Source organism: Cydia amplana, chromosome Z (genome assembly GCF_948474715.1).
Source record: "Cydia amplana chromosome Z, ilCydAmpl1.1, whole genome shotgun sequence".
Taxonomy (NCBI): Eukaryota; Metazoa; Arthropoda; class Insecta; order Lepidoptera; family Tortricidae; genus Cydia; species Cydia amplana.
In genome coordinates, this window is record NC_086096.1 from 28,035,593 (window position 1) to 28,049,290 (window position 13,698).

General features: G+C 36.6%; 2 protein-coding genes and 1 long non-coding RNA gene across 3 annotated transcripts in view; 1 reads left to right on the forward strand and 2 right to left on the reverse strand.

Annotated features, from left to right (window-relative positions):
• Positions 1-13,698, reverse strand: part of LOC134661441 (uncharacterized) — a 380,476-nt gene that overhangs the window by 5,228 nt on the left and 361,550 nt on the right. The window lies entirely within an intron of this gene.
• LOC134661801 (beta-1,3-galactosyltransferase 6) lies at positions 1,433-3,616 on the reverse strand. Its single transcript, XM_063517993.1, has 3 exons — positions 2,843-3,616; positions 1,968-2,158; positions 1,433-1,837 (listed from the first exon to the last, which is right to left on the reverse strand). The coding sequence occupies exons 1-3, from the start codon at positions 3,476-3,478 to the stop codon at positions 1,507-1,509; spliced, it is 1,158 nt and encodes a 385-aa protein (XP_063374063.1). The 5' UTR covers positions 3,479-3,616; the 3' UTR covers positions 1,433-1,506.
• Positions 6,992-13,698, forward strand: part of LOC134661408 (ATP-binding cassette subfamily C member 4-like) — a 44,078-nt gene continuing 37,371 nt past the window's right edge. The window contains exons 1-4 of the mRNA XM_063517480.1: positions 6,992-7,378; positions 7,545-7,631; positions 8,287-8,372; positions 9,231-9,387. Of these exons, the coding sequence (XP_063373550.1) occupies positions 7,555-7,631; positions 8,287-8,372; positions 9,231-9,387 (320 nt within the window). The 5' untranslated portion in view covers positions 6,992-7,378; positions 7,545-7,554. The remainder of the gene's footprint in view (positions 7,379-7,544; positions 7,632-8,286; positions 8,373-9,230; positions 9,388-13,698) is intronic.

Consider the following 13,698-nt stretch of genomic DNA (forward strand, 5'->3'; position numbering starts at 1 on the left):
CTTGGGTACTGCTCTCCCAAGTGCTCATCAAGGCGTGTCGGATGACCAAAACAGCGTGAGCCTATGTTGCATCAAACCTGAGTTCCACTGGGTACAGCCAGGGTTCAGCATCAGCTCAGATCTATGTATACTAAAACCTTCTCCAGAATGTAAGAAACACTTTTCCGAAAACCGCATCAAAATCGGTTCAGCCAAACGCGAGATAATCGCGAACAAATATACATACATACATACATACGGGTCAAACTGAGAACCTCCTTTTTTTTTGAAGGCGGTTAAAAACACAATAGGTTGAAGTGATAATAAATATGCTTTTGTTTATTCAAAGAAGTTTTTGTTTATACATAATATTTTATAATTAAACGGTCTGATATGTATACCCATAACCAAATTACAGCTTTATAATAGTATTTATTAGCCCAATACTCCTATACATTGGAGAAACAAATATAACAAAACTAAGGATTCCTTTAGTTAATTGTTGACTACAGAACTCTAAAATGGGAAGCTGGCAATAATTCTAAGGTTGAACATTTTTGCTTGCGAGTACATAACGTGTCTTACTTCTTATTGAATACTAGCTGAGGTACCCGGCTTCGCTCAGAGAGTAGACATGTGACTGTGTGGTAGTTGCAAAAATTAAATGGCGCCCAATATTCCAGAGTTCACAACATTCGAGAGTGTTCTGGAACATTCGACAACACTCCAGAATGTTCTTAAATGTTGTGGAATGCTCTCGAATACTGTCGAACGCTCTGGAGTGTTCTAGAAATGTCTAGAGGGCGAAATTATCTACCCTTATATCTTCAAAAGCACTACCCTCCAGGTAAAAACAGGAACCTTCTTCATGGAAATATATTCCAGAATATTCTGGGATGTTCTCGAACATTCGAACCTCACGACGGACCCTATAAAAAGCCTTCGAATGGTCCAGAATATTCCAGAACATTCGAAAGTGCTCTGGAATGTTCCACAATGATCTAGGCTGTTCTCAAACATTTGAAAACATTCCAGAATATTCTGAAATACTGTGGAATGCTCTCGAATTTCCCCGAATGTTCTGGACTGTTCTAGAAATGTCTAGCCTCCGAGACCCGAGACACCACCCCAAGTACAAATTTTTGAAGGTATACATATGTTTCACGATCGATTCTGAACTTTCGTCTATTAAGTTAAGGTTCAATATTCAATAACAATATGACTGCTTCTAAGTCTGGGTGTGGGCAAAACTTTCAGCCCTTATATCTTCAAAAGCACACGCTTCAGGTAAAAACGGGAAACTTCTTCATGGACGGGAGATAGAGGGCTACCACACCATATAACTTCATCGATCGTATCGGGGCTCATTTCTGAGTTTTAGCGGCACGCACATTGTACACTTTCTTTTATAATATATATTGATTATCAGTATCAATTGGAGTAGTAAAAAAATATACCTTTGTTCAGACTTTTTGAATCTTCAGAATCTGGAACTTAATGCTAAGAAATATTTGACTAGTTGATCCTTCACGTTTTCATGTTGCCAGGAATATTTTCTTTATTCCTGTTAAACAAATGATGAAGTGAATTACAACATTGACTAGGGCGTGAGTTCCACTTATATTCATAGGCGCCTCTTTCTACAGTTTCAGTTTTGCACAGGTTTTCTCCTTTTGAGTCCACCAAAGCTTTGTACATCTGAAACATATCTTGAGTAGTCTGTTTATGTCTTACTAACATATGATTTAGGCATCCTCGTGAAATCCATTCGGTGTCAAATCTAACATCATGAACTCTGTTGATTCCATCCAACGGCGCTGTCCAAACTCCCATTGATATATCTTCTGATCGATATGAACTGAAAAAGGCAATTTAATGAGATTAGTACCAATTATTTATCTGGATTTATACAAAAATAGCAACTATTTTAGTTAGGTATTACACTTAAGTAACTTGTTAATCAACTATTAAATTTATTATTTATTTACCTTAGAAAGTCTGTGTTTATGGCAATAAAGTCTATGATGTTGCGAGAAACAACATAACCGCCCCCAAGTGCATATGGCAGATAGTTGTCACACAAGAACCAGTCTTGTTCCTGCCATTTGCCTTTCACTTGGACACGAGCATGCCCATTGAAATATCCCCAATATAGGCCGCAATATTGGGTCATACTTGGCTGGAGAAAGAATATTTCATTAGTATCACATAGTTGGTTGGCAGGGGCCGCGGGCTACAGATAGACAATGTTAGTAAAACACACGGGGTTTTTCGCTCAGCCTTATTTACTTGAATTTGTATTTATTTCTAATCAATAGACATAACTGCTTAATGAACTTGGTTCTTTATCAATGACGGATACGTAAAAATGTTCTGGCTAAGGTAGATAATCAGTAATGTAATGACCCTCTGGAAATCTCCCTGTTGATAATAGGTACCTTGTACCCAGAAACCTTTTGTAGAAAACAAGCCCCTTCCCTTTAATTGGTTCTCATGATATTCACAGCTCTTCTTTGAAAGTCTATTTGCAATTTTGCTGCATTATGTCAAGCTAAAAGTGATGGAATTCTAGTTATTATTTTCAAATTAATTAATATTTATTTTAGGTACCTTGAATGTTAACTAATTTATAATTTTGCATTGTATTCTAATCAAGTGGTTAACAAATCTTCAAATGGAACAGCTACTTTTTTTTTCAGCTTCATATAATTATGTCGTTCATTTTTTTTGCACTACACCCAATGAGTTCCTGAAAAAGAAGAACCCCTAACTCAACCAGATATCATGACAAAATCTTTAAGTAATTTTAAGGGTGAACCTGAGCAGTGAAATCTTGTTAAATAACAGTGAATCTTCTTCTTACCTTGACTTGGCTGGAGACATATGTTTTGAGAGTATATGAATTCATCTGAGGAGCAAAAGCTTCCAAATCTTTTACAATTAGGTCCACTCTAACAAAGGAGTCATCATCACATTTAATAATATACTTTAGATTCTTTACATTCTCATGGAACCATAGAAAAGATAGTTTCATTTTCATAGCCAAATTTTCATATTTGTCAGTCAGGTTATCCAACAAAACCATATCATTACTTCTGGCACTTTCTGCTTTTAAAATGTTTAACTTTTCAGTGCTTAATCCTTTAATGCCAACTACAAAGTACACTTTGATGAAATCATGGTTGCTCCGCTTTTCAGTCCAACTGTGGTTCCACTTGTATAATCTCTCTCCATTTTCGACAAATATATTGGACACAAAGCTTGCCCAGGTGGTACGAATAACATTGCGCCGTTCCTCGTTCAAAGGGCTGGTTAAAACAAGCACCGCGTACTCTATACCACTAGTCGCACCTTGCCGTGCAGACACTGGCGTTACAGTATTCACAGCATTAGCACAGTCAATCCTCAAAAAACACAATGCTATTCCACAACCAATACAAAAGAAAAATATACTAACGCGTATCATACTCTTATGCCTTTTGATAAATATTGCCACCATTATAATACTTGTTCAATATAGTTGATGCTCAACCAAAAAATATATTTTCTCTATCAAGAACTGGCGTAATTCAAATGAATAATCCCAATTTCAACTCAAAATATCTCGTCGCTCTGTTGGTGTTGATACGACATGCCATTGTCATTGACTTGACTCATTGTCACGAATGTGGGAGCCACTAATACACAACCAAATAATGCTCAACCAAGAATGTACAGCCCAATAATTGGCGACCATGATGGACGCGGATTATTGGGCTGTACATTCCTGGGTTGAGCATTCTCGGTCCGCGCAAGTTTGGTCCGGGGCGATAATACGAAGCCACTATTTTCACAGGGCAATAATGTACGACCCCATAATTCGCGTCCACTAATTTGAGTCCCTTGGCTTTCAATTATTGGGCTGAACATTATTGGTGCAGGTTGAGAAAGCCCGACCCAATAATGTACGACCCAATAATTGGAAGCAAAAACCAGAGACATTCTTTTTTTTAAGGGAGCTGTCAAAATTAGTAGCGACCATGAAGTTATAGTAGCGACGTTCTGACATGAGCTCTTGACAGCTCAAAAATAATCGGTTTTTCCAGTGACATCTATCAGTGACATTGACAGTATTGAGTTGACACTTGTTGCTTAAGTTGCTTTACAATTTCTGTATATTTTTTTTTTATTCACTGAGAGTTTTGATTCACTGAGAGTTTTGATTCATTGAGAGTTTTGATTCATTGAGAGTTTTGATTTATTGATTTGAGTTTGAGATTTATTGATTTGAGTTTCGATTTATTGATTTGAGTTTCGATTTATTGATTTGAGTTTCGATTTATTGATTTGAGTTTCGATTTATTGATTTGAGTTTCGATTTATTGATTTGAGTTTCGATTTATTGATTTTATTTTCGATTTATTGATTTTATTTTCGATTTATTGATTTGAGTTTCGATTTATTGATTTGAGTTTCGGTTTATTGATTTGAGTTTCGGTTTATTGATTTGAGTTTCGATTTATTGATTTGAGTTTCGATTTATTGATTTGAGTTTCGATTTATTGATTTGAGTTTCGATTTATTGATTTTATTTTCGATTTATTGAATTTATTTTCGATTTATTGATTTTATTTTCGATTTATTTATTTGAGTTTCGATTTATTGATTTGAGTTACGGTTTATTGATTTGAGTTTCGGTTTATTGATTTGAGTTTCGATTTATTGATTTGAGTTTCGATTTATTGATTTTCGATTTATTGATTTGAGTTCCGATTTATTGATTTGAGTTTCGATTTGTTGATTTGAGTTCCGATTTATTGATTTGAGTTTCGATTTGTTGATTTGAGTTTCGATTTGTTGATTTGAGATTCGATTTGTTGATTTGAGATTCGATTTGTTGATTTGAGATTAGATTTATTGATTTGAGATTAGATTTGTTGATTTGAGATTAGATTTGTTGATTTGAGATTAGATTTGTTGATTTGAGATTAGATTTGTTGATTTGAGATTCGATTTGTTGATTTGAGATTCGATTTGTTGATTTGCGATTCGATTTGTTGATTTGAGATTCAATTTATTTGATTTGAGATTTGATTTATTTGATTTGAGATTTGATTTGTTGATTTGAGATTCGATTTATTTGATTTGAGATTCGATTTATTTGATTTGAGATTCGATTTATTTGATTTGAGATTCGATTTATTTGATTTGAGATTCGATTTATTTGATTTGAGATTCGATTTATTTGATTTGAGATTCGATTTATTTGATTTGTGATTTGATTGGAGATTCGATTTATTTGATTTGAGATTCGATTTATTTGATTGGAGATTTGATTTATTTGATTGGAGATTTGATTTATTTGATTCGAGATTTGATTTATTGGGTTCGAGATTTAATTTATTGGGAAATTATTTTACAAATAAGTACCTACTTAAGCTATAGAGTCTATAGAAGATACCTACCTACTTAGGTAGGTACAAATATAAGTTTTAATTGTCAAACTAGCATTAGAACTGGCCATATAAAAGCATAGCGTAAAATAACCACGAGCAAGATAAGTTGCAATAAGTAATTACAATATTCTGTTTATGCGTTTCATTCCGACGAGTGACTGCGAGACATTTTAAAAGGTCATATCTCCCTGCAGTAAACGCAGTGATTACGCCGTTTTATAAACCGTGCAATAATTCAATACCACCTACGTAGCTTGTAACCACCCTTGCAACTTGCAACTATCGTAAACATAAAAACAATTGGTATTAAAGTACTTGTATTGAGATTATTGAGAATGTCTACCTACTTTTCCTATATCTATCGGAAGAGCAAAAACGGTATGTTTTATTAGTTTTGTTGTTTCTGTATTCATCCATACTAAGTTGTGTTATTTGTTCGTGACGAAGACATTTCTTTCGGATACAATTTTAGCATATTCGAGCGCGCGGCGACGCGACGTGCGTGCGTGAGCGCGCGTGGCAACACTGGCAACCAACTGGCTTGGTGGAATCGATTTTCACAAACAGCGATTCGCGCACGAGTGTAGAGGGGGTTTAAGCAGGCCTATGGAACTCTCCGCGCGAGCTCGGTTTTATACCTACTAATCCGTTCCCGTTCACGGTAGAAAAGCAAGCTCCACAGTCGCGTTCGCGGCTTGGTGCCGCGATTCACGTACATAGTCTGGAGGGGGCTTTAGACTAGTATTATTTGAGGTTACTGACAAAAGTTGTTTGCCAGACTATATTATCTGTGTCCCTGCACTCTTTTCATCTTTCAATCTTTTCTAAGGCTAAAGCTTTGGATTCCTCCGAAAACGGTGCCGTCATATGACGGCCGCTATATAGCGTTGACTGACGTCACTAGAACGTTGTCTATGTAAACAAGATGGCGCGGTTTCCTAGACGGCGTTACGTTACGTTGATTGCCAACGTAACGTAAGATGACGGCACCGTTTTCGGAGGAATCCAAAGCTTTAACGTAAGATGACGGCCGTCATGACCTTGTCGATAGTTTCGTGAACGTTTTATTAGATAGCGGTGACGCCATTTTGAATAAATGACACGAGATTTGAATAAATGATTCCGTACTCCGTTAATTTTCTCTTCTGATGATATTTCATCCTCCAAGTAAATTATAGATGATCAAGCAAATCTTGTCAGTAGGAAAAGGCGCGAAATTCAAATTTTCTATGGGACGTTATCCCATCGCGCCTACATTTTTCAAATTTCCCGCTTTGACCTTGGTGGATGACGGTGTGTTATGACGCCGTGGTACTTTCCACATGTCGCCACCGTAAAGACGGCCGTCTTTTGCTGCCGCTATATGACGGCCGTCATATGACGGCACCGTTTTCGGAGGAATCCAAAGCTTTAGAGCTTTAGCCTGTCCAGATGGACGAAAAAAAAACAATCTTTTCTTTCATTCATTCATTCACTAATGCCGAATCGAATATTGCCGATTGCCGGTCTTTGCCTTGCCGGTCGGTCGCCGGTCGCCTACAGATCTACTCTCCTGTCTCTCCTTCATTCATTTCATTCGGGTCGTGTCGTGTGTAGTGGTTATTTTCTATCTGTTCAGCCGTCACGTCAAAAATTGTCGGTGATGATCTCTTGCGCTTAGTATTATTTATTTTATTACTGTTCTTTTATTTCATTATTTCCTGTGATTAATTTTCTGTTCCCACCTACAAAACCTTGTCTTTATAATAAACCAAGAGTACGGTTATATCTCATTTATATATCACAATATTTAACAGTTTATTTTTGGGGTGTCTTGTAGGTAGTTGTAATTCATAATTACTCCTGATTTGTGACTTATTATTTAATGCTAGTTATATAGTGGCATTTAATCGCAACTATGTCTGTTCTACAATCCTGAAGCTATACAGCTCATGTTTCTAGTATCAGCTGACGAAAGTCGTTCAGTAAGTATTTATAACTTTCAAACATGCATACTTACTACTAATATTTAAATAACACGATTAAACGAAACGGCAAACGTTAGTTAATGTAGTTTATGATTGCATTATATAATTGTTTATTCTGAAGTAATATTTCATAACACAGTAATATTTCGTGAATTATATTTAGGCAAGTAAACATGGAATCAACAAAGAAAAAGTCTCGTCCTGCACACCCCAGGGCACAAGCGAATCCACTATCAGCTCTCACATTTGGGTAAGTGTTCTGATTTTGTATTCATTTCCTATTTTTTTTGCAAAGAGAAAACTGTAGAGTAGACAACATTTGTAAAATTTCTAACAAGTAATGGCCGCTATATGTAAGTTCTCTTTAAACCTACTTCTTGCATTGGGTTTGTATTTCTTACAAACATCTTTTATTTATTTTAATTGCAAATGCAGCTTATTTATTCCAATCAAGCTAAATTTAACTTTTATTTTGCTTAGAGTCTGCCCTCGCAAATAATAGTTTCAGAGTGAATTTTTTCATGGCTTTTGCCTTTGAATAAAATGTGTAAAAAATTCAATATAAAAAATAAAATTTTGCATTAGCACCCTCTTAAACACAGTCCATCCCTTGTCATTGGTGAATACTTAAAACTACCTGTAAGCAAGTTCTACCATATTGATATTGCTATATTATTGTTGTATATCAGCGGTCGGCAACCTTTTAGCAGCCAAGGGCCACATAGTAGTTAACGAAGTTGACACGGGCCGCACTTTGTTAATATTTATGACTTTATCAGACATTGTCGTTTGTCAATATTACATACAAAATAGCCAGGGAGGCTCGCGGGCCGCAAGTGACAGGCTCACGGGCCGCGGGTTGCTGACCGCTGTAGTATATTATAATTATGTAATGACTGTTTTAGATGGACGTTACCTATTTTTTGGAGGGGCTTGAAACAGGAAATGGAAGAGGAACACCTATATGAACCCTTAAAAGAACACGCATCAGGTACCTTATGATGTCCATTATTTATCATGAATATTTTAAGCTTTTCAGACTGATATGTAAAGTTCCTGCCTATTGTATTTTGTGGACACATAGAGTATAACCCTATAACAATAAGGGTAACTGTTGCACAATATACTATCTTACCCTGAAATCAGTCCTCAGCAGACTTATTTGATGTTTGTCTATGGTAAATGAAGGTTCCTAAGCTTAAACCTGACATACTTTAAATAGGTTGTGAATTTCAATGTCCATAGCAAATTATATGAATGACTGTTCAGAGAAGTAAAATATGATAGAAACTTTATAATCAATACTCATATGTAGCTTTATGTTATGTTCAGCTCACATAAAATTGGTATTGAATTTCACATCTCTTGAGTATGTCCTAAGAAGAATAGAATAGAATAGTTTTTTATTCGTAAACACACAGACAATACACATAATTACACAAAAAGAACATAATGAAAAAAAAAAACATACAACCGAATTGATAACCTCCTTTGAGATTTGGAAGTCGGTTAATAAAGTGCCACGAAATGGCCCCATCTCAGCATCCTAAGATTCCTAACACTCCTAAGAGTATAGAAAACACTAAACACCTATATGTATGTACCTGTAGTCATATTATCACTAATTTGCTATACTTAGACCAAAAGCAGCAACAATAGTCATTACCATCGCTCATAGTGTTCACTCCCGTTGGCTTGCCCATTTTTTGAACAGTTTGGTACTCTATTAGGTATTTAAAATTAAAAAAAAAAAAGAGTAGGTTTGACTTATTTGTGTGATGCCAGTTAGTCCAATTTTATTTATTTAACTTAAATGTGTAACACATATTAATGATCGGACTGTTTCTAGGTCCCCTTGGCGACAAATTTGCTCGCCTTTGGGAGGAGGAGGTGGCTCGCGCCGGTACCAAGCGCACGCCGAGCCTCCTCCGAGTCATACTGAGAGCATACGCCGTGAGATGCATGCTGTACGGATTGGTGCTGCTTTTTATGGAATGTGGCATACGGTAAGATATTTGATATTTGATGAAAGAAGCGCCTGGCGTCTGTTGGCTCGTTGGGTGGATGACGTTCGAAGTATCGCGGGGCACTTTTGGATGTGACTAGCACAGGACCGGGACAAGTGGCGAACAAGAAGAGAGGCCTATGCTCAGCAGTGGGCGACCGAAGGCTAAAATGATGATGATATTAATGATGATTTGATATTTCAGTATGACGAATTTATTATTTCCTGTTTAAATAAGGTTTTCAGTCTAAATTTGTTAAGAGATTTTGTATGATACAATTTGTGTGCGTATTTTTTAAGAAATTGTCAGGTAAATCATATTTCAAGTTTTGTCCATATTCACCCCAGTTGACGGTACATCAACTAATAATGTTGAACAACAATCAAACATGATACGCTGGAATTGTTTCCACGACTTTTTGTGTAGCGGTCGCAATGGAGACCTTTAGATTCCTTACAGACTATCACCCACAGAATCCGCAGTTCGGCATTATGTAGCGATTGCAAAAACTCGCTTTCATCAGATAGAGACTTATTTACTTGTGAAATACCAAGCCGCACTCCGTTCTATTATGTTTTGAATATTTTAATTAACATTCGAAATTAGTCTTTTTATACCAATTTTTTTATTAGCGTGTTAGTGTGTGATAATCTGTGCAATACCCCATCCTTCTAACCGTGTATTCGAATTTTACAACTCTAGCCAGATATCGTGAAATCGATAAATCGCTCAAGTAGCTCTGTGCTTGGTACCTACCTGTAGATGACCTGAGCGTTTTGTTACGTAGAAACTGTCACCAACAGCTATTTGACGTCAATACAACAGACTGGAAACAAAAGGCTTTTTTTTTACATTTAAGAGTTTACCCGATTACGGCAAAGCAAAACGGGGGTTATGATTTTGACCGATATTTTATTACCTGGCGAGACCCTGTCGTAATCCATGTAATAAGGATACTTTACAGTACATAGATGGTGCTACTTCCTCGCACTAGTGCGGGAATAAGCACTTTCCTAGCCTATGTCGAAAATTTAAAGGGCCATATGTCAGTAAAACGTACGATAGTCGATACACGTGCGAATAGGAAATTCGCAACGAGTGGTGATAATATAAAACACGACCGAAGGGAGTTTTCATTTTGTGGAGTTTTGAGATTTAATACTTTCCGCACTTGTATCGTAAATAACTATTTTAGTACCTCTGGGCGAACTTGTAAAACATACGACAAACATACGTCTCCCATATTTTCGTGTTTTTCATACAGTTATTAATAGCTTCGGTTAGAAAAATCAGGACACTTGTAATTCCAGACAATTGAGCATCAGCTTAATCTACAGGTCTCAATGAAAAGACTTATTATAGGTATTATCACTTCCGACAATGATGCCAGATGATTGTATAATTTTACGGATTCTCTGTATGTCTCCATTTCCAAGCACTCATGTCGGTGCTCGTTGACAGCGAATCCGGTTCGAAATTCGATTATGTTCGACTTTTACGCGGACAAAGTCTCAGACAGAGGCTAAGATATTTTCAATAATTATTTTTAACCTGCCTTTGCCTGCACTTTTTTGAGGGATCGTGTTACTAATGTTCGATGTATCGATCTGGAACTCGAGAAGGTAATGGCTTTGTCTAAGCTAAGACCTTTGTCTTGCCTGTCACAATTTCTTTATTTCTTTGACAATATTTCTTAAATCGACGTACTCCCAAACTATATAAGCAAAGGTTGCGTTAGGGTACCGTCGCCACCAGATATATCTGAAGGTGATTGTACCAACTAAGGCGTAGGTACCTATCAAGCCACAAGTATATACCTACTCGATAAATATTGTATTGATTGTGATAGAGAACATCCCTCGAACTAATTTAAATTCTTGTTTCTCAATTGACCATGATTAGTTATCTCACAGATTGCCAATAAGCTTTATCAATGACGAATAGGAGCACAATCACTGATCTCTGGCTCGTCACTATTCATTATAGTCATCGAGCACGTGCACCGCCAATAGAGCTTTGCGTATTACGCGTATTATGGGCCTTATAATAGTTATTATAGTGCAAGCTAGCGTTAAGGTTATGGGATCTGTCACTTGAAGAAGTGATAGACTAAGAACAATAAACGGAGTTATTAGCAGCCCAACCGGAAGAGTGAAACTCCTATTACGCGCTGTTATACATCTCGAGGTCACATACTGGTGCACCCGAGTCGTACCGCACGTGCTACTCGAAATGTTCTACAGTAAACTGTCAGCAGACGGTTTTTACTACTTTTTACGACCATAGTAGACATACCCATGTAGGTACATATATATAGTACATACTATACACTACACTATACCCATTAATTGGATACTTAGGTATATGTGTCTAACTAGACATTGTAACTAATTTAAATGTGTCTTTTACTTTTTGTGACGTCTATATTGGTGCGGCCTGGAAGAGGGTTAAACCAAGATTTATGATGAATTCTTATTATCATGAATTCTTTCGTAAAAATATAGAAAAGGAAAATTTAAATCCACTAAAATATAAGTAGGTAACCTTAATCATAAAATATAGATTTATGGATATCAAAACCCGCTCATTTTAATAAACACACGCCCGCCAACGTTATTTTACTAACTAATAATTTTAAATTTCTGAATACCAGTTTACGAGATATCTTTTTGATATCGGCGACTGCTAGACTAGACAAGATGTTTTTATGTATACGAAAATATCAAGTTCATTGATTGATAATTGTTCATAATTAATCGTTGAACTGCTCATATTGCCTAAAGTAGCGAATAACAATGTTATTGATATTTTGTGTCAGTGTTATTGTCCCTTTAACGGACAGATGGCGAAGGTGAAACTGTTGCGAAACTTTAATCTGACGTAGGTTTACTTAGCACATACCAGATAGCTACTAGTATTGAGCAGTTTTAGGTAATGCTAATACGGTCATGTCGTTCTTTATGTCTTGTTTTTACCGAGAAACTGCACTCTCGATTAATTAAGACGAAATATAGTTTTCTAAAGTGGATTCTAAATGTAATCTAAATCTAAGTTTTCTATGTCCTAATTTGTCAAAAGGATATAAAAATCAAAGCGGCCAAGTGCGAGTCGGACTCGGCCATGAAGGGTTCCGTATTTAGGAGATTTTGACGTATTAAAAAAAACGACTACTTACTAGATCTCGTTCAAACCAATTTTCGGTGGAAGTTTACATGGTAATGTACATCATATATTTTTTTTAGTTTTATCATTCTCTTATTTTAGAAGTTACAGGGGGGGGGGGACACATTTTACCACTTTGGAAGTGTCTCTCGCGCAAACTATTCAGTTTAGAAAAAAATTATATTAGAAACCTCAATATCATTTTTGAAGACCTTATCCATAGATCTTGGAGGATACAACTAAACGGAGTAGCCATTAACAGGCTTTCCCCTCTGTCGAAAATAGGCGGCCAACGGTCATACACAATGTATGGACTGACGTTTATCTGACATGGCTATTTTTACGTTACGCATACATTTGACGTTCCCCTCCCCCGCAAAAATCGGCAGACTGTTTTGTACAGAAAATTACAGATATGGCGTCTCCGTTTGATTATATCCTCCAAGCCATAGATACCCCACACGTATGGGTTCGATGAAAAAATTTTTTTTGAGTTTCAGTTCTAAGTATGGGCAACCCCCAAAATTAATTGTTTTTTTTTTCTATTTTAGTGTGAAAATCTTAATGCGGTTCACAGAATACATCTACTTACCAAGTTTCAACATTATAGTTCTTATAGTTTCGGAAAAAAGTGGCTGTGACATACGGACGGACAGACAGACGGACAGACGGACGGACAGACAGACAGACAGACAGACATGACGAATCCATAAGGGTTCCGTTTTTTGCCATTTGGCTACGGAACTCAGACCGTGGTGCCCATCTTCCACCACCAATACTCCACAACGGCAACGATGGGCCTCACACACCCTTGCCCCCAACCTGAGAGCCGCTGAAATTCTCAAAGAATCGTTGTCTAAGAGCGTCCCAAGCTGCGGCGAAGGCAAGGCATGTAACCACGCTCCAGACTCTGGTCGCTCAAGGGCTCCCAAATATATGTCACGGTCATGACAATTGCAATTATACACTACACTGTTTCCATACTTTACAATTTATCTACTCACCTTATAGTTTCGGTAATGTTAAAATTGAGAGTTCGAATAGGTAGCTAGACTTTTTTTTCTGAGCAGGCTTAGTGGAAAATATAAAAAAATGTGAGTGAAGTTCCGAATTTATTTTCGGAATATTGATACAAGTGCTCCAAATCGG

Bases quoted from the DNA above. Each gene is read 5' to 3' on its own strand.
- LOC134661801 (XM_063517993.1), bottom strand. From the start codon at position 3,478: ATGGTGGCAATATTTATCAAAAGGCATAAGAGTATGATACGCGTTAGT. The intron at 2,159-2,842 runs GTAAGAAGAAGA...TTCTTTCTCCAG, and splicing joins ATGTCTCCAGCCAAGTCAAG to CCAAGTATGACCCAATATTG. The intron at 1,838-1,967 runs GTAAATAAATAA...TGCCTTTTTCAG, and splicing joins ATAAACACAGACTTTCTAAG to TTCATATCGATCAGAAGATA.